We start from the raw sequence: 24,984 nt of genomic DNA, 5'->3' as shown, positions 1-24,984 counted from the left end.
TTGTTTTATTGGCTTGGAAGAAACCACACTTATCCCTTTGCATATAAAAGGGGAAAAGATAAAAAAATAAAAAAAAATAAAAAATAGAAAGTGGAAAAAATAGGAGAACAACTTTTTTTGAGATTGTAACACTCCTGTGTGTGAGTACAGCCTACACTGAGTTCTAAACATTACATGGATTGGTCTGGTGAACCCCCAATAGATTGAGAAGCCCCAATTTCCTTCAAGTGTCAGTTTCCCCAATTCATTCAATGAGACCAAGTGAGAATCCAATATTGAGATCTCCATTAATGTACAGTTACAGGGCTGCAGACAAGTGTTCACAGGTCCTACAACCCTAAAGTATCCTCAAATAAAGATGTTGATGTCCCAGGAGGAAGAATCTGGATAGGATGTCAGCTACAGAGTAGTTTTTCCTATGCAAGTACATACATCCTTACAGCTGCTCAGATGTGCCACAAAGTCCACTGTTCTCCGAAATGCCAGTCTTGAGACCTTAATGTTCAATTACTGATGTCCACTGGAAGAAGGCCAAAATTTTGCCTTGTTTGCTACAAAGAACACTAAATTAGCATGGATGAAGTATCACCTAAGTGGCAATTCAAAAGAATAGGTTTCATAACCTATTAAAGTGTGTAGCAATATCTTTGATGTTAAAGGAAGCCTACAATCAGGATTTTATACCCAAAAACTAAATCATCTGTATATAAAGGCACTAATTCTGAATAAATCCATACCTGCTTGGAGAATTCTTTGCCATTTCAGATTTATACAATGATTTTCTCTAGTATAAATGAATAGCAAGTGCAGCAACGTAGGACAATGTCCCTCACTCACCGCCTATCTGGCAGATCACTTTCAGGGACATGGGTCTCCCAGTGCAGTTATTGCTTGGGGCTGTGTGCACAGATTGTTAGACCAGCTCTCATGTCATCAGCACCTTACTGTGCCTACACCACCACAGGCCATGACTAGTTGTGCAAGATCTCACTAGGGAAGGTCCTGATGTGAAAGCTGGACTGGTAATCTGATCATACACGGCGCTGGGGAAAAATGTTGCTACAAAAACCAGGTCACTGAAAGAAGAGTGATATGTCACAAGAGGCAGGCAGCAGACTGGCAACATGAAGGGAGGCAAGTACATTGTCCCAGTGCACAGCATTTCCTACTTCTGTGCAGAACATTATAGATTTCTCTAAAACAGCAGAAAAAAATTCTGGTATGAATTTATAAGCATTATAGTGTTTTACATACAGGTCATTGGTTTCAGGTACAAAATTGTGATTACCAGTTCCTGTTAAAAAGCAGAAGCCCCGAGTTAATGGTATCATTTAGAAAAACACTTCCACTGAAACTCAATTTTTTCACAGGTTCCCAATAGTAAGTGAAACCATTTAGAAGCTTGAAATAATGAACAGTGAAAACATTATAAGCTACATCAAGGTATGACCAAGAAGCGCAAACTGGAATAAAATAATTACAGCCTAGGACATCATTGTTTCTGTATTCATTTTAGTGGAATATGCTTTACATAAGTCAGTGTACAGATTTCCACTGTACTGGAAGTTTTTAGCAGCTCATTTCATACATCTTTGCAACTTCAAAATTAAACAGCCATCACTTATTAGGAACCATATTTTAAATGGAACTTTATTTAAAAAATATAAGATGGAAGGCTTTAGCTTGAGAGGGAAAAAGGCACATTTTACCTAAATGTTTAATACTCATCACCATCATCCTCTGCTTCAGCACTATCTGCACCAACTTCTTCATAATCCTTCTCCAGAGCAGCCATGTCCTCACGAGCCTCTGAGAACTCTCCCTCCTCCATACCCTCACCTACATACCAGTGCACAAAGGCACGCTTGGCATACATCAGGTCAAACTTATGGTCCAGTCTTGCCCAGGCTTCTGCAATAGCAGTGGTGTTGCTCAGCATACACACAGCACGCTGGACCTTGGCCAAATCCCCACCTGGAACCACAGTTGGTGGCTGATAGTTAATACCAACCTTAAAACCAGTTGGGCACCAGTCCACAAACTGGATACTACGTTTGGTCTTGATGGTGGCAATAGCTGCATTAACATCTTTGGGCACCACATCACCACGGTACAACAGGCAGCAAGCCATGTATTTACCATGACGTGGGTCACATTTCACCATCTGGTTGGCTGGCTCAAAGCAAGCATTGGTTATGTCTGCTACTGTCAGCTGCTCATGGTAGGCTTTCTCTGCAGAGATGACTGGGGCATAGGTGGCAAGAGGGAAGTGGATACGAGGATAGGGCACCAAGTTAGTCTGGAACTCTGTCAGATCTACATTTAGGGCTCCATCAAATCTGAGGGAAGCTGTAATAGAGGACACTATCTGACTAATAAGGCGGTTCAAGTTGGTGTAAGATGGGCGCTCAATATCTAGATTTCTACGGCAGATGTCATAGATGGCCTCATTGTCCACCATGAAAGCACAGTCAGAATGCTCAAGAGTGGTGTGAGTGGTAAGGATGGAGTTGTAGGGCTCAACAACAGCAGTTGACACTTGGGGAGCTGGGTAGATCGCAAACTCCAGCTTGGACTTCTTTCCATAATCAACAGAGAGACGTTCCATCAGCAGAGAGGTGAAGCCAGAACCAGTGCCACCACCGAAGCTGTGGAAAACCAGGAAACCCTGAAGACCTGTGCACTGGTCAGCCTGTGGATTACATGAGGCACAGCATGTTACGATAAGAAACATTTAATGAATCTGCTATATATCCACACTATCAACAGTCACTCACCAGTTTGCGGATTCTGTCGAGCACCAGATCAATGATTTCCTTGCCAATTGTGTAGTGACCACGGGCATAGTTGTTGGCAGCATCTTCTTTTCCAGTTATCAGTTGTTCTGGGTGGAATAGCTGTCGGTATGTACCAGAGCGCACCTCATCTGTAGAAAAAGTCATTCATCAAGGTTTAAGAATTTACCCACTCCATAAAGTGAGAACACAATCAATACACTTTCAATGCAGGCAGCTAAATTCATGACAGGGCAAACCTTGAATAGAAAAAAGTGCAGGGAAAACTGCAGACTAAACTTACCAATAACTGTGGGCTCCAGGTCCACAAACACAGCCCTAGGGACATGTTTGCCAGCTCCAGTCTCGCTGAAGAAAGTGTTGAAGGAATCATCCCCTCCTCCGATGGTCTTGTCACTGGGCATCTGCCCATCAGGCTGGATGCCATGTTCCAGGCAGTAGAGCTCCCAGCAGGCATTACCGATCTGCACACCGGCCTGACCAACATGGATAGAGATGCACTCACGCTGGAAGAACAAAAAAATAAAAAACATCACATTAAGAAGTATAGTAAAATGGAACTGCTTTTTTAATAGTGATCAACTGCCCTTGATTAACATGTTTTATATTAGTAAAAATTAAAAACATCTTGAATATGTTGTCACGTGATCACCAGGTCTCAGAACATGGGGAGCGGAGAAGATTAATTATTTTGTCCCTATTTTGTACATGATCAGATCCCCTATAAGTACTATACGCAGAACCAAGCAATACAGTATGTCAAAATATGAAGTACTTCAGGCCTGCCAATGGCAGCAGAACATTTAGATACACTGTAGACAGTACAGCCATTATGATTTCCATACCGTTATATGGTCTCAGTCTGCAGACAGGGACTTCAGACTGTTCTGACAAACCATGAGCAATAATGCTCACTGTCAAGTTTCCAGTTTTCCCTGGCGGCAGGTGGGCTGTCTGGAAACTGCATGTAAGTTACTTACATACCTGCAGTGATGTGCCCGCCAGCATCTCCTCGATGTTCCAGTTCTAGTCGAGGAGGCTCTAGATGGCACATAACTGTAAATATGCAGATCATGCATGTTGCATGTGTGCCTCAAATAGCGTGACTTGGAAGAACCCACAGCTGCTGGTTTTTGGCACACGGTATGAGGCTGGGTTTTAATAAAGCTGGGAAACTTGCCTCACCTGGCCTTTCCTAATGATGATCGTGAACACCACAACCCCCAATAGGCCAGTTAAGGTCTGAAACCTTGGTCAAAGTTATCCGAGCACATCTCCAAGGGCATCCAAACTATTCCGTGTGCCCATATTCCTTTGTAATTTTTAAGGCCGGGATCACATGTGAGAAATACAGCAGAGTTTCGCATGTTAATACCTGGTATTGCCGCCATCACTCAGGAGCGTGCGGCTCCATGTATCGCTATGGGGCCGCACGCTCCGCTCCTGAGTGACGGCAGAAACGTCAGGTATTAACATGCGAGACTCGGCCGTATTTCTCGCATGTGTGATCCCAGCCTTAAAATGTAAAACATTAGTATATATATTTTAGCCTAAAACAGAAAAAATGGCCTATAACTTAAGGCCTTTTAGAGATAATTTCTTCTTCAACTTGCTTAACTATCCACAACAGTAATTTTGACCAGGGGTGCTTAAAGTTCTATGCGAGACTGTATACAATTGTTTGCCATGAGAATTTCCACCATAACACATTATATGGTGACAGAATCCTGCTCACTGCAAAATGGACTGGTGTTTTTTACACCATATCATTTAAGTTTGGAGTTTGTGCATCATGTATGGTATCTACTGTGCCCTAGTTATGTAGCATAATAAACTGGAAACACTAGAATGACTATAAGGAATGTGCACTGCTGTACTCACACACATTCCCCCTCTAGCTTGTTGCATCCATTTGGAGCCATACCAGCTTTTATGTGATGTGTCGGATTTGCAGCCTTGAATTCAATTGTCTCATTGCTGTTAGTTTTATCTGCACACTGAACCAGGGCTACCCTTAGTCCGAAACGCATCGGTGGTTTGAACATGCCGTTATCATTGCCAATTAAAGCTTCTATGAATATGTGAATAAAGTTAAGAGATTTTAATCCCTAAGTGCTGGGCTATTTTTTTTTATAACAAATTACCTAATCACCAGTGGGCGGGGCTTATGCAGATTAACAAAATCGCTTGCAGATAGACACTACTGCGCATGTGCTGCCATTTTGCTGGAGTTATTTTTTTATTTATTTTACTTTTTTTTAGAACACTTATTAACTGTGCAAGTACAGTATTTAACATAGGAGGCAAGTTACTGAAAGTTGAGTGATCTGCTATTTAAGCCAAAACGACGACGATGAGGCCAGAGCAGCAAAAGATCCCCCCACAGGCCGCTCCAGAGCACAAGAATCTTATTAATATTGGTTTGCAGTTTTGAGTTAAACCACAGACAGATTTCTTCAACCAGGTATCATTTTAATCAGTGTAACGACACCAACTTGACAATGCCTGTGGTTTACTTAGAAAAATCCCGATAAAAGGCTTACTATAAAAGATCACCAATTCTGAGAATAGGATTTTCTGGCCTTAATCATAATTCAACATCAGCTTATTGGCACATGACATGCCAGCTACTGTACACAGAAGGGCCCCAGGAGCCACTCACATATAATGGTCAGCTGCTAATGGTTAAGTGCTAAAGTTGTCCAACAAAACTTTGTTAATAGACCCAGGGGGGGGGGGGGGGGGGGGGGGGGGGGACACCAAACTTTAGATCTCCCTGCATCATTCACCGGTCTTCTGGGATCAAACATTTGGTGGGGGTGTCCCAGCTGATCGGCTGCAGCGCTCACATGACACCACCCCCAGCTGTTTATCCCAGCACACCAGTGGGACAAGCAGAGCTGAGTAGTGGAGTTGCTCCAGTCTAGGAGTCTTTTCCGCCTTCCAGAGCCCTTTAATAAATTAATGGATAACCCATTTATGGCCCCGTTTACATCAAACAGTGCAGCAGGCTGCATTTTGTCTGATAAAAGGCCACACAAATCTAATAGACCCAAATAAAGGTAATGGAGCCCACCGGGCACTGCTGTCCATGAGCCTAATCTGGCAAAGCTACCATTTGTGTTCTCCTGTAATGGAGCAGACTGGAAGCTAACAGTTATCTTTAGGATGAGGGCAGGTCATGCGAATATATAATTAACTTTAAAAATATTTTTTTGTTTTTTACACCAACCCATAGCAGCTTCCAGCATGATGCACAGAGCTCAATTGATGAATGTTCTGCCCCAGCACTCCCGAGTCAGTGTGTCCCCATTGTTCTGCCTGGTGAAGCCTAATCATATGCCTCACATACTAATTTTTGTTCTACACTATAAACCGGCTGAAACCAGCACATTTCCTAGCACTGACTCACCGAGGAATGCCAGGATGGCAGCGGCAGGATCAACCCCACTATAGTGAAGCTGAAATAACCTATGCAGACACGTGATGTGACGGCATCATGTGGCACATGAGCAGATCTCTCAGGACCTGATCAGGACACCTAAAGACAAACCTCCAACATGAGCTGTATGCTTCAGGACCTGTGCGAATAGCCAGAAAATGGCAATCAGGTAACATGTGACCTGGTCCAAGCTAAGAAACATACAAGAATAAGGCCTTTAAAAGCAGTCACCAGTGAAAATTATTAAATGGGTCATTCCCATCTGCAACATACATGGCATCCCTGATGGAACAGACTAAGCTTGATATACACTGCCTTCTTTACGCCTCCATCCCAAAATACTAGGAGTTATATCTGCTGCTGGCAGTGCAGTCATAGCACCCCTCAACCTTATGAGCAGAAGTAAAATTGTGGGGCAATTAGCCGATCACCCCAGCTAGGTGGATTATTAAGAAGTCCCCTCGAACACTCTCGCACCCCTCCAATCTATTCTAAACTCTGCTGCCCGACTAATCCACCTGTCCCCCCGCTATTCTCCGGCTTCTCCCCTCTGTCAATCCCTTCACTGGCTCCCCATTGCCCAGAGACTCCAGTACAAAACCCTAACGATGACATACAAAGCCATCCACAACCTGTCTCCTCCATACATCTGTGACCTCGTCTCCCGGTACTTTCCTACACGCAACCTCCGATCCTCGCAAGATCTCCTTCTCTACTCCCCTCTTATCTCCTCTTTCCACAATCGTATACAAGATTTCTCTCGCGTATCACCCCTACTCTGGAACCCTCTACCACAACATATCAGACTCTCGCCCACCATCAGAATCTTAAAAAAGAATCTGAAGACCTACCTCTTCCGACAAGCCTACAACCTGTAGTAACCACCGATCAACCAACCGCTGCACGACCAGCTCTATCCTCGCCTACTGTATTCTCACCCATCCCTTGTAGATTGTGAGCCCTCGCGGGCAGGGTCCTCTCTCCTCCTGTACCAGTTATGACCTGTATTGTTCAAGATTATTGTACTTGTTTTTATTATGTATGTACCCCTCCTCACATGTAAAGCGCCATGGAATAAATGGCGCTATAACAATAAATAATAATAATGTGATGAGGCAAATGTTTTTAAATTGTCATTCATTTTTTGTAAAACTGTTTACAGAAGCCAAATCAAGATGCTTCCAAGGATAGAATTTTGAGCTAAACCCTCGTTTCCCCACATCTGCTCACCCTACAGAAGTGACAGATTTTATACCAAACCCTATATTCATTGTGAGAGAAGGATACAGTTTCCTCTATGATCACAGGTGCATTATATGAAGTATAGCAGGGTAACAGAACATGCAGTGCAGCTAGGCAACTCATCTGATGCTATGACATGGTACAAGCATTTTAATTTGGTCCACACCTAGCCAAGTGTTGGCATCAGAAGTCATGTTCTTAAAAAGATTCTTTTAGAAGGTGACCCGTTTAAAGGGAATCTGTATACAGTGTGCAGTCAGCGGTGGGGTAGGGTTATGCAGAGCTCAATGATATGGAGGACATGGCACCAGGTTCTCTCTACTGGATCTCCTGCAGAAAAGTGATTTTACAAAAAAAAAAAAAAAAGCGAACAGCTCAGTGACACTGCTGCAAAAAGGGTCTCTGCCTCTACATTATGCTGCTTTCAAAGGATGGCAAAAACTTCAAATCAGTTTCTTGTGTTAAATATACTTTATAAAAAAAGCAAAACAAGACAGAAGACTGCATACAATCTTTCCTACTATTAAGACGACTATTTAGTGTAATTTTGCAACTTGCACTCTGGTTAAAAAAGACTGAGCAGGCTCCTTTATTAGAGGCAGGACTACAATGTGGGGGTAACACCTATTCACAGCTGATAACCGGATCCACCAATCACAAGATGTCACAGCGGACCCTGCTCCCCCTGACTTACACCCCCTGCTCAGACTACAGTAGAAAACATGGGGTTGGGATCCGGCCATTGATGTCCATGTATTGTTTCCTTTAACAGGAAGTTAATCTAACAAAAAAAAACTACTGACCAGAGTAAGCATTGCAAGATCTCTATTTAACACAAATACTTATCTTTAAATTAAGCAAACACGTATTGTGGCAATTTCCAGACAATCCAATTTCAACAATCGGTCATTTCCTGATGATGGCTTCCCTTTAAAATAGTTCCAGAATAATACCACTAAACATGAGCAAAGGCTCAATGTGTTCACCTACATTACCGGACCAGATTAGGGAAATCGGAAGGCCAGAAACAATCTATGTGCAATATATAATCACTACACTGTATAAACGCCATGTTCCTAAACACTACAAGCCACTCAGGCCCACTGCACATGACACAGGGGGCTTCTCTCCTGACCAGCTGTCACCCCTCCTGTACGTGCTCCAGCAGGGAACCCAGGAGCCCTTTGTGATCTCTGCAGTGAGCAGATCATGAGTCACAAGTAGCAGGAAGCAATGACTTCATCCTACAGCACACACCTTATCACTGGAGAGCTGTACCCCTCCTTCACATTCTGAGCTGGCATTACAGAACCACTAAGCTGTGCCATCAGCTACACTCCGTATTACCCGGGGGCACGAGTCAGGCCGCCCCGTAATACACATCGTGGTAATAGAAGCGCTGCCCCCATCAGACTCCGTGCACAATCATGAAGGGCGTTTCCTCTGGAGCCAGCTTTTACAGCATCACTGCAGTGCTTCTTCTACCATTAGGTCCCTGTAGCTAGTCAGATTCTTTGCCCACCGCAGTCGTCACCCTCATCGCCGCTGCTCCTGTCAGTCTCCGGCAGATTGCGACCTGCCTGATGGCTCTCATGAGCGAGCCGGAAGCCACAATACAAGTCTATGACTGGCACGGAGAGCTTGTGACGCAACATCTGACTTTAGGTCATTCAGGAGCTGTGGTCACAAGGCGGCGCCGCAGGACTGGAGCGGCACCGGAGAAACAAACCTGGGCCAGTATAAGACAGGGACTGCAGCCTTGTGGCACCACTCCAGCGCCAAGATAACGCTTAGCGCAAGAACCACAATGGAGGTCTAATTTTATAGGGGCCTTCTAAAAAATAACATTACTTCTCCACAAAATAGGCAATTATCTCTCCAAGACCCCAATGATCACCCAAAGAGAGACCACCAGTCCAGGAGTCTTAATAGGTAGCTATCCATACAAACTACAGGACGGACAGTCGGCCATGCCTTTGTCCATCAGGCTGCAGCTGTGAACGGTGAGAGGCCACTACATTTTCCTCTGCAATGGTGGGCTCAGGACCCCGGTAACTGTGGGCTCAGGGTCATCGCTTCCCCTGGGGATAGGCGGGGGCCATTACATAGGAGGACCCCTCTAACATCCAGTGCTGCGGATGCTCTGGTACTTGTAGTGGACCAGACCCAACCCCCTGTAAGGAACAGAACTGGCAGACACGTGACCAGGGTCCTGCAGGGACCACCACACGTCCCACCAGGCCTCATGTCAGGCGCCATCTATGGCCGTTATAGAGAAGGGCTGGTGCAGCTGCTGAGCAGGAACACGGCCACGTGACTGCGGCCCGAGAGTCACACCCCGACCACCCGCGCTTCACCCACTGAAAGCCCCCTCTAATTATCAGCCTTTCCACGAGGCCCTCCCGCTATAAGCCGCGGATAAGGAGCGGCCCCGGTCACGAGACAGTGCACGTGCGCCACCGCGCAGCAGGCGAAAGAGCGCGCGGCCTGTGACCACCGGAGCCCGGCAGGAAGGGGTTAACAGCCCATCGCACTGCAGGCCCCGGCCCGAATAACGGCGCTCGGCCGGCGGGCTGGGCTTGGTGCGGAGCGTTTGGGAGGAGCACTCCCCGCTGTACAAGGATGCGGTGGCCAGGCGCTATCCCTTCACATCACTTACCATGGCTGCTCAACAAGGACGTTCACAAAGAGCGCGGAAGAGAGATCCGAGAAGTGTAAATTCTCACCGACCGACAGTTAGGAGTCTCGGTAAGAACTGCCCTGGAATGCGCTCCGGACGGGAACTTATAACAACTTTGCTGGCGTGACGTCAGGCGGGCGGGCGCACTGTAAGGGATGGGCGGGGGTGCGCAGATGGGAACCGCCATTGGTGCCTTCGAACTTTTGAAAGAAAACGTCATTTCTAGAGCAGAGCGCGCAGTGGTGGCCGGAAGCGGCAGGTTATTTACGTGGTGAGGCTGGGCTGCTGCGCTGGTGGCGGCTTATCAGGCCCGTGCAGCTGTACAGGTCTGCTCCTCGGCAACGCCAAACATGGTAATGCCCCGATATCGCAGAGAGCAGCCGCCTGCCGAGCGCGGCCCAGCGCACAGCGCCGTGTGGTGGCAGCTCCGACACATGCCGAGGGTGCTGCTGGTTCCCGGGACATTACCGCATGCGTCACCGCGCCCTGATAGAGCGGGGCCTCAGGCGCGGCTCTCACTGCGGCAATGGCCGGGATCAGAGGCACTCCTCCGAGCCTGCCTCAGTCACTGTGTATGGCACTGTATGGCTGAGGAAAAGTATCATAGAAACACGTCACCATTTCTGTATTTATCACTGGCTGCTGGTTTTGGCTTACACATACTGAGGTAAAATACTGACCAAATACTGCTAGTCCACAGTCACACTATCTATTAGGGCCCTTTGTATGGGGCCATAATGGTCTGAGTGACTGCCCACTCTAAAGGTACCGTCACACTAGGCGATATCGCCAGCGATCCGTGACGTTGCAGCGACCTGGATAGCGATATCGCTGTATTTGACACGCAGCAGCGATCTGGATCCCGCTGTGAAATTGCTGGTCGCTGCTAGAAGGTCTGCACTTTATTTGGTCGCTAGGTCGCCGTGTATCGCCGTGTTTGACAGCAAAAGCAAGGATACCAGCGATATTTTACACTGGTAACCAGGGTAAACATCGGGTTACTAAGCGCAGGGCCGCGCTTAGTAACCCGATGTTTACCCTGGTTACCAGCGTAAAAGTTAAAAAAACAAACAGCACATACTCACCAGCGCGTCCCCCAGCCTCTGCTTCCTGACACTGACTGAGCGCCGGCCCTAAACTGAAAGTGAAAGCACAGCGGTGACGTCACCGCTGTGCTGTTAGGGCCGGAGCTCAGTCAGTGTCAGGAAGCAGAGGCTGGGGGACGCGCTGGTGAGTATGTACTGTTTGTTTTTTTAATTTTTACGCTGGTAACCAGGGTAAACATCAGGTTACTAAGCGCGGCCCTGCGCTTAGCAACCCGATGCTTACCCTGGTTACCCGGGGACCTCGGCATCGTTGGTCGCTGGAGAGCGGTCTGTGTGACAGCTCTCCAGCGACCAAACAGCGACGCTGCAGCGATTGGCATCGCTGTCGCTATCGCTGCAGCGTCGCTTAATGTGACGGTACCTTAAGGCTACTTTCACAGTAGTCCATCGCTACGGGCCGTCGTACCGACGGACAGTGTGTTAATGTAGCACAACGTGGGCAGCGGATTCAGTTTTACAACGCATCCGCTGCCCGTTGTGAGTTCTGGGGAGGAGGGGGCGGAGTTTTGGCCGCGCATGCGCGGTCGAAAATGGCATACCCGACGCACAAAAAAACGTTTCATTGAACTTTTTTGTGTGTTGCGGCCACCAAAAACACGACGCATCCGTCGCACGACGGATTCAACGTGTGGCCATGCGTCGCTAATGGAAGTCTATGGAGAAAAAACGCATCCTGCGGGCAACTTTGCAGGATGCGTTTTTTCTCCAAAACGACGCATTGCGACGTCCGTCAAACGACGCTAGTGTGAAAGTAGCCTAAGGCCGAATCCAGACATCTGTGTGTGATGGACAAGTCCTAGTGGTGACTGACAGAGCGGCTGTGGGCTCCGTGCCTGAGTGATGGCTGTCCGGTTTAGATCACATCAACAGATGCTACTCACTAAATTAAAATATCAAGAAGTTAACTTATTTCAGTTCTTCAATACAAAAAGCAACCTGGGCTGCCATAACCCCTCAGCAGTGCCACAAACTGATCGCCTCCATGCCATGCCATATTGATGCCAAAGAAGCCCTGACCAAGTATTGAGTGCATTTACTGAACATACATTTCAGTAGGCCAACATTTCAGAGTTTAAATCATTTTTCAAGCTGGTTTCATAAAGTATTCTAATTTACTGAGATAATGACTTTTGGAATTTCATTGGCTGTAAGCCATAATCATCAAATAAACACTTGAAATGGATCACTCTGTAATGACTCTATATAATATGAGTTTCACTTTTTGTATTGAAGAACTGAAATAAATTCACTTTTTGATGATATTCTAATTTTGTGAGAAGCACCTGTATATGGACCCTTTTACCTAGTGCTTTTGTTTGTGCACAAAACCCAGCATGTGTGTATATATGTAACCACCGCCTCACTGATTAACATTGGTCACAAATGCTTCATTTTTCAATATATTTTTTTTGATACTTCAAAAATAAAACATGTAAAGTCATCACTTTCAGTCATCAGGAGCGCAGCACTCTCCAATCCCATCAGTACACAGAAGGCTTTAAGGCTACTTTCACACTAGCGTTGTGCACTGCACGTTGCTATGCGACGCTAGCTGTGGAAGCGCCGCACAACGGGGGCAGCGGATGCTGTTTTTCCACGCATCCGCTGCCCCATTGTGAGGTGCGGGGAGGCGGGGGTGGAATTGCTGCACACAACGCACAAAAAAAGTTACATGTAACATTTTTTTGTGCCAACGGTCCGACGCAACCATCGCACGACGGTTGCGATGTGTGGCATTGCGTCGCACTGCGTCGCTAATGCTAGTCTATGGAGAAAAAACGCATCCTGCAAGCACTTTTGCAGGATGCGTTTTTTCTGCAAAACGACGCATAGCGACGTGCAGTGTACGATGCTAGTGTGAAAGTAGCCTTACAGTGCCTTGCGAAAGTATTTGGCCCCCTGGAACTTTTCAACCTTTTCCCACATATCGTGCTTCAAACATAAAGATACCAAATGTAAATTTTTGAAGTTGAAAGAAATGTATTGGTTATTTTAAATTTTTGTGGAAATTTAAAAACTGAAAAGTGGGGCGAGCAATATTATTTGGCCCCTTTAACCCCTTCCCAACCTGTGACACAGCGTATGTGTCATGAAAGTCGGTGCCATTCCGACCTGTGACGCATATGCTGTGTCACAGAATAATCATGTCACAGAATGATTGCGTCCCTGCAGGTCGGGTGAAAGGGTTAACCGTAATTTCACCCGACCTGCAGGGACTGGGGGGAGTGGTACTTCAGCCCAGGGGGAGTGGCTTCGCCCCCCCCCCCCCCCCCCCCGTGGCTATGATCGCTCTGATTGACTCACTTTCAACAGCCAATCAGAGCAATCGTAACATTTCACCAATACTCCGATCCCACCCCCCCATACTTACCGAGCTCCGGTGTCCGTCCGTCTTCTCCGTGGGCGCCGCCATCTTCCAAAATGGTGGGCGCATGCGCAGTGTGCCCGCCGAATCTGCCGGCGGCAGATTCATTCCAGGTACATTTTGATCACTGTGATAAAACTTATCACAGTGATCAAAATAAAAAAAATAGTAAATGAACCCCCCCCCCCTTTATCACTCCCATAGGTAGGGACAATAATAAAATAAAGAAAATATATTTACTTTTATTTTTCCACTAGGGTTAGGGTTAGAACTAGGGTTAGAATTAGGGTTAGGGTTGCAATTAGGGTTAGAATTAGAGTTGCAATTAGGGTTACGGTTAGAAATAGGCTATGTGCACAAGGTGCGGATTGGCCGCTGCGGATTCATAGCAGTTTTCCATCACGTTTACAGTACCATGTAAACCTATGGAAAACCAAATCCGCTGTGCCCATGGTGCTGAAAATACAGCTTGGAAACGCTGTGTTGTATTTTCCGCAGCATGTCAATTCTTTGTGCGGATTCCGCAGCGTTTTACACCTGTTCCTCAATAGGAATCCGCAGTTGAAATCCGCACAAAAAACACTGGAAATCCGCGGTATATCCGCAGATAAAACGCAGTGCCATTTACCAGCAGATTTTTCAAAAACGAGGAAAAATCCTCACACGAATCCGCAACGTGGGCACATAGGGTTAGGGTTGGAATTTGAGTTAGGGTTGGAATTAGGGTTAGGGTTGGAAATAGGGTTAAGATTAGGCTTGTGGTTAGGGTTGGGTTTAGGGTTAGGGGTGTGTTGGGGTTAGGGTTGGGATTAGGGTTAGGGGTGTGTTGGGGTTAGGGATGTGATTAGGGGTGTGTTGGGGTTAGTGTTGGAGTTAGAATTGAGGGGTTTTCACTGTTTAGGCACATCAGGGGGTCTCCAAACGCGACATGGCGCCACCATTGATTCCAGCCAATCTTGCATTCAAAAAGTCAAATGGGGCTCCCTCCCTTCCGTGCCCCGACGTGCGCCCAAACAGTGGTTTACCCAAACATATGTGGCATAAGTGTATTCAGGAAAAATTGCACAACAACTTTGGGGGTTTAATTTCTCCTGTTACCCTTGAGAAAATAAAAAATGGTTGCTAAAAAATTATTTTTGTGGGAAAAACATGATTTTTTACTTTCACGGATCTGCTTTATAAAATTCTGTGAAGCACTTGGGGGTTCAAAGTGCTCACCACACATCTAGATAAGTTCCTTGGGGGGCCTAGATTCCAAAATGGGGTCACTTGTGGGGGGGTTTCACTGTTTACACTGTGTTCCAAATTATTATGCACAAAGAGATAAGGAGTGATAAGGTTAGAATTTTTTTTGTTTGTCATTTAAACTCATTGATGGTGATGTGTGTCAGGGCTCTTTATATCACTGAAAGCAATTGCAGATACCTGTGCAAATTAGTTTGGCAGGTGTGTCCAAATAAAGGCAAGACTACTTAAGAAGGCTGTTCCACATTATTAAGCAGCCTACATTTTTTGCCAAAATGGGAAAGAAAAGGGATCTGTCGGCTGCTGAGAAGCAACAAATTGTGGAGTATTTAGGTCAAGGCATGACTACAATCAACATTGCCAAGACACTTCATGGTGATCATCGCACAATCAAGAAGTATGTAGCTGATTCCCAGCACACACGTGTGCGTGCTGATAAGGAAAAATTGAGGACTCTTTCCAACAGGCAATTGAAAAAGGTTAAAAGAGCAGCTGCAAAAATGCCTTGTCATAGCAGCAGACAAGGTTTTGAAGCTGCTGGTGCCTCCAACATCCCCAGAACAACAAGATGCAGGGTCCTTCAGAGGTTTGCAGCTGTGCGTAAGCCATCCTGTCGACCACCTCTATCCACTGCACACAAGCAGAGACGGCTCCAGTGGGCCAAACGATACATGAAGACTGACTTCCAAACTATTTTGTTCACCGATGAGTGCCGTGCAACACTCGGTCCAGATGGATGGAGTGGAGGATGGCTGGTTGATGGACACCCCATGAAAACACGGCTAAGGCGCCAACAAGGAGGAGGTGGAGTAATGTTTTGGGCTGGAATCATGGGGAGAGAGATTGTCGGCCCCTTTATGATCCCTGAAGGGGTAAAGATGAACTCCATAATCTATGTGGAGTTTCTAAAACAACACTTCCTGCCATGGTTCAAGAGGAAGAACCGTGCTTTCCGCAGCAAGATCATTTTCATGCATGATAATGCACCGTCTCATGCTGCAAAAAACACATCTGCATCTCTTGCTGCTATGGGCATAAAAGAGGACAAACTTATGGTGTGGCCACCATCTTCCCCTGACCTCAACCCCATTGAGAACCTCTGGAGCATCATCAAAAGGAGTGTCTATGATGGCGGGAGGCAGTTCACATCTAAGCAACAGCTCTGGGAGGGTATTCTGTCCACATGCAAAACAATTGAAGCAGAAACCTTCCAAAAACTGACAAATTCAATGGACGAGAGTTCAGAAGCTTCTTTCGAGCAAGGGGTCCTATGTGCAAATGTAACATCACCTAGAATAAAGTTTTCACTTGAAAACTGTTTGATTTCATTTTGTAATAAGCTGATAAATGCTTATAACTTCACAACTGACCATTTTTTTGTTCAAAATAAAAAAAAAAGAGGTTGAAAACTCTGCTGTGCATAATAATTTAGAACATGTATTTTGAGTGTTTAGTTTTTTTAAAAAAATATACTGTTTTCATAGGCAGTTTGTTCCAAAACATTGCAATTATACTAGAATGGTAGATGACTGGAAAATAACAATGACTGCAATTCAGATAGGTAATTTAGAGAAAATATGAGGAAATATTATTTGCATAATAATTTGGAACACAGTGTATGCACATCAGGGGCTCTGCAAACGCAACGTGACGCCCGCAGACCATTCCATCAAACTCTGCATTTCAAAACGTCTCTACTTCCCTTCCGGTCCCCGACATGTGCCCAAACAGTGCTTTACTCTCACATATGGGGTATCGGCATAGTCAGGACAAACTGGGCAACAACTTTTGGGGTCCAATTTCTCCTGTTACCCTTCTGAAAATAAAAAAGGAAAGAAAGAAAAATGATTTTTTATTTTCACGGCTCTGCGTTATAAACTTCTGTGAAGCACATGGGAGTTTAAAGTGGTCACCGCACATCTAGATTAGTTCCTTGGGAGGTCTAGTTTCCAAAATGGGGTCACTTGTGGGGGAGCTCCAATGTTTAGGCACACAGGGGCTCTCCAAACGCGACATGGTGTCCGCTAACGATTGGAGCTAATTTTTCATTCAAAAAGTCAAATGGCGCTCCTTCCTTTCCGAGCCCTGCCGTGTGCCCAAACAGTGGTTTACCCCCACATGTGAGGTATCAGTGTACTCAGGAGAAATTGCCCAATAAATTTTAGGATCCTTTTGATCCTGTTGCCCATGTGGAAATGAACAAATTGAGGCTAAAAGAATTTTTTTGTGGAAAAAAAAGTACTTTTTCATTTTTACGGATCAATTTGTGAAACACCTAGGGGTTCAAAGTGCTCACTATGCATCCAGATAAATTCCCTGTGGGGTTTAGTTTCCAAAATGGGGTCACTTGTGGGGGAGCTCCAATGTTTAGGCACACAGGGGCTCTCCAAACGCAGCATGGTGTCCGCTAAAGATTGGAGCCAATTTTTCATAGAAAAAGTCAAGTGGCGCTCCTTCCCTTCCGAGACCTGTCGTGCGCCCAAACAGTGGTTCCCCCCCACATATGGGGTATCGGCGTACTCAGGACAAATTGTACAATAACTTTTGGGGTCCAGTTTCTCCTTTTACCCTTGGAAAAATTGTTGCTAAAAGATCATTTTTGTGACTAAAAAGTTAAATGTTCATTTTTTCCTTTCATATTGCTTCTGCTGCTCTGAAGCACCTGAAGGGTTAATAAACTTCTTGCATGTGGTTTTGAGCACCTTGAGGGGTGCAGTTTTTAGAATGGTGTCACTTTTGGGTATTTTCAGCCATATAGACCCCTCAAACTAACTTCAAATGTGAGGTGGTCCCTAAAAAAAATGGTTTTGTACATTTTGTTGTAAAAATGAGAAATCGCTGGTCAAATTTTAACCCGTATAACTTCCTAGCAAAAAACAATTTGCTGATGTAAAGTAGACATGTGGGTAATGTTATTTATTAACTATTTTGTGTCACATAACTCTGGTTTAACAGAATAAAAATTCAAAATTTGAAAATTGCGAAATTTTCAAAATTTTAGCCAAATTTCCATTTTTTTCACAAATAAACGCAAAGATTATCGACCTAAATTTACCACTAACATGAAGCCCAATATGTCGCGAAAAAACAGTCTCAGGACCGCTAGGATCCGTTGAAGCATTCCTGAGTTATTACCTCATAAAGGGACACTGGTCAGAATTGCAAAAAATGGCCAGGTCATTAAGATCAAAATAGACTGGGTCATGAAGGGGTTAACTTAATACTTTGTTGCGCCACCTTTTGCTGCGATTACAGCCACAAGTCACTTGGGGTATGTCTCTATCAGTTTTGTACATCGAGAGACTGAAATTTTTGCCCATTCTTCCTTGGCAAACAGCTCAAGCTCAGTGTCACGGGAGTACTGGGTAGACTAAGGCTGGTTACCCGGGCCCCTGCGATTTCCCTTAGGCTAGGGAAACCCTGTCTGTCCCTTTCCCAGAAGTTACACTAAAGGTGTGCATGTCTGGGCCGCCAGGCCTGTCCCTGTCTCCTGTTTCAGCCCTAAGCTGAGACCACCACCCGCCACCCAGTGAAGAGACCACACACCAATCCCCACAGAAAGCACAGACAGGTAAAACTGAAAAACGCACCACGCCGCAGACATACAGGAATACACTATAATGTGCACAGGGCAAAACAAATACAAATATAGGAAGGAGGAATATGACAAAGGATAATACACCACCAGATACGATATTCCTCCAACAAGACCACCACTCCAGACCAGAATCACTAGGCACAAAGCAAAAGCTATAATCGGAGACGCCCAAAGTCCAGCACGACTATTTAAAGGCCGTGGGCGTGACCCAGCCTCCAACCTGATTACCAGGTAGATTAACCCCGAGCAAGCTGGATAAAATCTAGCCGACGCCACTGAGCGTGTAGTGGACATATGTGGAATTACCACTGTCTGTCGGACGCCCTAGTGTGAACAGCCCTAGTGTGAACATCTTCCCATCAATTTTAACCATCTTCCCTGTCCCTGCTGAAAAGCAGGCCCAAACCATGATGCTGCCACCACGTTTGACAGTGGGGATGGTGTGTTCAGGGTGATGAGCTGTGTTGCCTTTACGCCAAACATATTGTTTGGCATTGTTGCCAAAAAGTTTGATTTTGGTTTCATCTGACCAGAGCACCTTCTTCCACATGTTTGGTGTGTCTCCCAGGTGGCTTGCTGCAAACTTTAAACAACACTTTTTATGGATATCTTTGAGAAATGGATTTCTTCTTGCCGCTCTTCCATAAAGGCCAGATTTGTGCAGTGTACGACTGATTGTTGCCCTATGGACAGACTGTCCCACCTCAGCTGTAGATCCCTGCAGTTCATCCAGAGTGATCATGGGCCTCTTGGCTGCATTTCTGATCAGTCTTCTCCTTGTTTGAGATGAAAGTTTAGAGGGACGGCCGGGTCTTGGTAGATTTGCATTGGTATGATACTCCTTCCATTTCAATATGATTGCTTGCACAGGGCTCCTTGGGATTTTAAAAGTGTTGGAAATCATTTTGTATCCAAATCCAGCTTTAATCTTTTCCACAACAGTATCACGGACCTGCCTGTTGTGTTTCTTGGTCTTCATGATGCTCTCTGTGCTTCAAACAGAACCCTGAGACTATCACAGAGAAGGTGCATTTATACAGAGACTTTATTACACACAGGTGGATTATATTTATCATCATTAGGCATTTAGGACAACATTGGATCATTCAGAGATCTACAATCAACTTCTGGAGTTAGTTTGCTTCGCTGAAAGTAAAGGGGCCGAATAATATTGCACGCCCCACTTTACAGTTTTTGAATTTCCACAAAAATATAAAATAACCAATGCATTTCGTTCAACTTCACAATTGTGTTCCACTTGTTGTTGATTCTTCACCAAAAATTTACATTTGGTGTCTTTATGTTTGAAGGATGATATGTGGGAAAAGATTGAAAAGTTCAAGCGGGCCGAATACTTTCGCAAGGCACTGTACATTCAAATATCCAATTTATGCGCTAAGCACTCTCAATTTTTCATATCTCTAGAGCAGTAATGCAATTCAATTTTCATATTTCATGTTTACATGCTATAGCGCTACTGAGTGCTGCTTTATTTGTTTGACTGTATATGAGTTGGCGACTCTAGGTAAGCACCTGTTCAGACCTAATTTATGTTTGGATGTGGTGGTCCGTCTTTTGATATTAGTCGGGGGACACTAACACCTCATTGATTGGTCAGTATCATTAAGGGACTTTAGAAATACTTTTCTAAAGATCTATTTGTGTGTAATGTAATAAAAGGACTGTTAGGGCATTTACATATGCAGACACAAGTGCTGGTGGTTCTGGGGACCTGACAGGTTCCCTTTAATTAGCTTGTTAGGGTTATGGCTTGTTCACTATCATCGTTAGGAAAGGCCAAGTGATGCAATTTCCCAGCTTCATAAAAACCCTGCCTCTTCTAATCTTGTGCCAAAAAATAGCATCTATGGGTTCTTCTAAGCAGCTGCGTAGCACTCTGAAAATCGTGGAGACCCACCAAACAGGAGAAAGCTATAAGACCTTCAGAAAGATTTAGCAGGCTCTGGAGTTGTGGTACATTGTTCTAATGTTCAGAGACAACTTCACAAATATGGCCTTCATGGAAGAGTCATCAGCATCCTCACCATAAAATTCAGCATTAGAAGTAGGCAAAAAAAACCTTGAAACAAGCCTGATGCATTTTGGAAACAAGTCTTGTGGACCGATGAGGTTAAAATAGAACTCTTTGGCCTCAATGATCAAACATCTGTAAAAAAGCTGAAGTTCTACAAGTGGATAATGATCCTAAACACGTCAAAATCCACAATAGACCTGAAATGAGCAAGCTGAAGGTTTTTCAGTGGTTCTCACAGTCCATTCTGCTCTGATCATCATTGAAAATCTGTGGCTAGACCTCAAAAAACAGTACATGCAAGACGACCCAGGAATCTCGCAGAACTTGAAAAATGTTACAAGGAAGAATGATGGAAATCCCTCAAACAAGAATTGAAAAACTTTTGACTGTCTACAAAAAGATTTTACAAGCTGTTATACTTTCAAAAGGGAGTGCTACTAGGTACTAACCATGCAGGGTGACAAAACTTTTGCATATTTTTTGCAACTTTTTCCTTTTTGTAATTTTTAATATGTAAAAGATGAAAATATTTTCCTTTTTTTTTTTGCTTAAAATTCAAAAGAAAAGTCATTTTTAACTTTAGACATTTTAGAGCTCATTTAATCTCCAATTGGCTTAACTGTTCACAATAACAGTCATTTTGACCAGGGGTGTCCAAACGTTTAGAAGCCGATGTATGGGGGCTGTGTGTGGGCTCGTACAGTATATAAGGGGCTGTGTGTGGGATCATACCATTTGGAGATGTGTGTGGGCCCATACTGTATATAGGGGGGCTGTATATGGGCTCATACTGTATACAGAGTGTTGTGTGTGGGCTCATTCTGTTATATAGAGGGCTTACTGTCATAAGAACCGCACAAGAGCCCCAGAATCGGTGCTGGCATGGGAGGGAAGTAACAGTTTTTTTAATTTTATCGAGGCCAAACATTTAGATCAAGAAGGGGTTGTCCTGCTTACAAAAAATGGGTTAAGTGTTTTTCAATCCATATCTGTATGAAACGCAAATGGCAGTTTGTATACATGATGAAAGAGGCCATTCAGCACGTTGCTGCAGGACGCTGTCTATTTCACTGATCATGTTACTGGCTCATTTGCTGCTTCTTTTCATTGATTGTTTTAGATATTGATTCAGTTGTGTCTTCGAGCTCTGTGTCTGTCTTCGAGCTCTGTGTCTGTGCTTGTCAGACAGCTGTGACCCTTGTAAGAATGCGCTCATTTCATGTTCTAAATGTTGTGGAGTCTGCCTTTTAGCCATTATAGCTGATTTCTATCTGTGCATCAGCGTGTACTATGGAACAGATCTATCAACACTAATTAAACAGTCACATGTCTCTATCAATCTCCTCATCATTGATAGAATATTTTATGGCTTTCACCTTTTCATTTGCAAAAGCTTCCACATACAACCTGCCACATTTCTGCAGCCTTGCCATATTTTGCAATGATTATGCCCCATCTTAGGCCATCCCCGCAAGAGAAACTGACATGCTGTGGTCTTGAAAGATGCGCCACATGTCAGTCTCTGCAGGTGCACATGCATGCATAGAGGACATGGGATTTCTAGAAATCCCATCCACTATGCTGTCACATCTGGACAAATATGCAGCGTCTAACCCGCAGCAGTTCCTGATCATGGGCGCATACCCTTATAGAATATGGACATGCTATGCTGTCCACACTGTATATTGGCAGTACTCCTAGTAAATGTGCCATCCATTACATGGATGGAAACTTTTTAGTGTAGTGGAAAACGGGAAAAAAAATTGCAAGTGTGAAAATTGCAAAAAAAAAAAGTTAAATTCCACAATCTTTTTTGTGTATCTTTTTATTTATCATTTTCAACATATGGTGAAACTAACTTAGCAATATGATTCCCCAGGTAAGTATGTGTATACACATTTTTTTTCTCATTACGCTTATCTAATAAATTTTATATTTTGATAAACCAGACATATCTGAATGCGGCGATACCAAGTATATATTTTGTTTTAATTGTTTGATTTTTAATGTGAAAAAAGGGGTGATTAGCACGTTTATGCTTTTTTTTTAAAAGCTTTTTTTCCCCCTTAAGGCAATGTGCCCACGTTGCAGAAATGCTGAGGAAATGTCCACAGCATTTCCGCAACTCTCTGCCGCCGGTAAAACGCATGCGGAATTTGCATGTGTTTTCCTGCAAAACTCAAGCGTTTTGCAAGCATTTTTAGCTTGCAGAATGCTTGCGTTTTCCAAGTGATTTGAACCATAGCTTGCAAAAGTGTTTGACAGGTTGGTCACACTTGTCCAGCATAGTGCTTGACAAGTGTGACCAACTTTTTACTATTGATGCTGCCTATGCAGCATCAATAGTAAAAGATAGAATGTTAAAAATAATTTAAAAAAATAGGTTATTCTCCCCTTCCGACAGCCCCCGATCTCAGCGGCACTCCCGGTACGTTCCGTTCCCAGGGATGCTTTGCGCGAAGGACCTTTGTGACGTCAAGGTTGCGTGACCGCAACGTCATCCCAGGTGATTCGCGCAATGCATCCCTAGGAACTGAAGCCGCCACGTGCACCGCTGAGAGGCGGGGGACTTCGGGGGCCATCAGAAGGTAAGTATATCCCTATTTTTTATTTGAATCCTTTTCTTTTTAAAGAAATATGGTTCCCAAGGCCCTGGAGGAGAGTCTCCTCTCCTCCAGACCCTGGGTACCATCCGCACATGAAGCGCTCACTTCACGCATTGGTGGGCATAGCCACATGCGTAAAGTGAGCATTTCAATGCAATCCTATGGAGGCATAGGCGGAATCACCGCGCTCCGCAGAAATAATGAACATGCTGCGGATTTTGCCGTTATCCGATTCTGAATAGGGAAAATCCTCAGCATGGGCACAGCAACTGCGGAATCCCTTAAGATTGCATGGGAATGTGATTTTTAAGCGTTTTTATGCGTTTTTATGCGTTTCCGCTGCGGCAAAAAACATGGCAGAAACGCATAAAAAATGCAAAGTGGGCACACCGCCTTACACTGTTAGAGCCTCCCTGCAGGGAGAAAATGAACTTTTATTCCTCCCATTGGCATTCGGGTTTGAGTCACTGCTCTGCGTATAAAGAGCGGCGGCTGTACCTGCGCCCTCCGCACTGACTGACTGCAGGATCAGCATTATTCACGAAGGGCCCGCATCAAAGGCAGGGACACGACATGTGACGTATGTTTGCATCATATGTCGTGATGGAGTTAAATATAGATGCCTATACAGTTAGCTACGGTATACGTCTGTATCGTTTATCAATGTATACAGTAACGTGGCCATAGGCCCCCATTCACAGGATGGAGGCCAAACGTGTTCTTTCAGCCTCTGGCAGGTATGTGCCTGCATACTACATATTTATCTATATAGGAAAGTGCAGCAGACTATGATATGTGGATGGATGTCTAGGCACCCATCCTGACTTTAGCCACTATTGTGTACATATTTCCTGATCGCATGTGACTGACAATTGGTGCAAACTCAATGTGCACCTACTCTAAAGGAAACCTAGAAGAATGCACATAAGTACACCTGTTAGTTATTTAAAAAATCTTGAAGTTACTGCCCTTTCGAGAGAATGTAATGACATTTCCCCATCCAACTTCATGAAATGACTTGCTTCAGGCTAAATACAGACATAGCGGATTACACATTGCAAATTGGTGGTGTCACAGGGATACCGCGACAGAGAGCGGCCAGAAGATTGCGGCATCCTGTTTCACAAACTCCTGCACTTGTTAGAAGTACTTCACCATCTTATTAAACAAACAGTTTTTTTCATAGCTGGCAGTGCAAGGCTTAATCTTAATCAGTTGGATCTTTCCTACCTGATTGTCTCAGCTGTTCAGTGTTGGCTACTCCCTTCTGCTATATACATATGCTTGCCTCTGGCACTCAGAAATTGCCAGTGTTAGTTCTTACTACTGGGTTTGGAGTTGGAGGTGTATTTTGTGGTGGGTGATTTGTTCAGGAGACTGTAGCTTGGAGTTTTGTTTGTGTGCTTATCCTCATTTTCTCAAACTGTTTCGTTTCTCCTTTCTTTAACTCCCCTGTATTCCACTCTGTTGTTTTGAGTGTATTTTGTGTGACTGTTATTTTCTTTTATCCCTGTCAGTCTTCCCTTGTTTGTCTGGTTAGTGTTATCCTAAACATTTCGGCTTCTCACCTCCCTGGTTGGGGGAGGGTACAGACAAGGGTTAATATAGGAGCATAGCTAGGCATGAAAACTCAACCTCTCCACCTTCAGGAGTAATCCGCAGGACAGGGATAAACAAAATCAGCTGACATGTGCCTAAAAAGATGTGGGCTCAGCGCCGGAGCCACATCAAAGGGGTCGGGGACCCGACATGTATGGCGCATGTGATCAAGGGGTTAACTGGCAAATTTTAATACATGCAGTCATGTGCCAACTAGATGTATACAGCCTCGCTCAACACAAATTAATTGAGCAAGGCCAGACATCCCTAA

The 24,984-nt window shown here is 44.7% G+C and overlaps 1 protein-coding gene and 1 long non-coding RNA gene across 3 annotated transcripts in view; one reads left to right on the top strand and one right to left on the bottom strand.

The window, feature by feature from the left end:
* Window positions 1-1,632: 1,632 nt before the first annotated feature.
* Window positions 1,633-10,721, bottom strand: LOC143816733 (tubulin alpha chain). Its single transcript, XM_077297485.1, has 4 exons — window positions 10,139-10,721; window positions 3,079-3,301; window positions 2,778-2,926; window positions 1,633-2,692 (listed from the first exon to the last, which is right to left on the bottom strand). The coding sequence occupies exons 1-4, from the start codon at window positions 10,139-10,141 to the stop codon at window positions 1,718-1,720; spliced, it is 1,350 nt and encodes a 449-aa protein (XP_077153600.1). The 5' UTR covers window positions 10,142-10,721; the 3' UTR covers window positions 1,633-1,717.
* Window positions 10,370-24,984, top strand: part of LOC143816734 (uncharacterized) — a 117,150-nt gene continuing 102,535 nt past the window's right edge. For both annotated transcript variants that reach the window (XR_013223987.1, XR_013223986.1), the window contains exon 1: window positions 10,370-10,512. This is a non-coding gene — a long non-coding RNA (uncharacterized LOC143816734). The remainder of the gene's footprint in view (window positions 10,513-24,984) is intronic.

Source organism: Ranitomeya variabilis, chromosome 3 (genome assembly GCF_051348905.1).
Source record: "Ranitomeya variabilis isolate aRanVar5 chromosome 3, aRanVar5.hap1, whole genome shotgun sequence".
Taxonomy (NCBI): domain Eukaryota; kingdom Metazoa; phylum Chordata; class Amphibia; order Anura; family Dendrobatidae; genus Ranitomeya; species Ranitomeya variabilis.
This window is presented reverse-complemented; position numbering and strand designations above follow the sequence as displayed.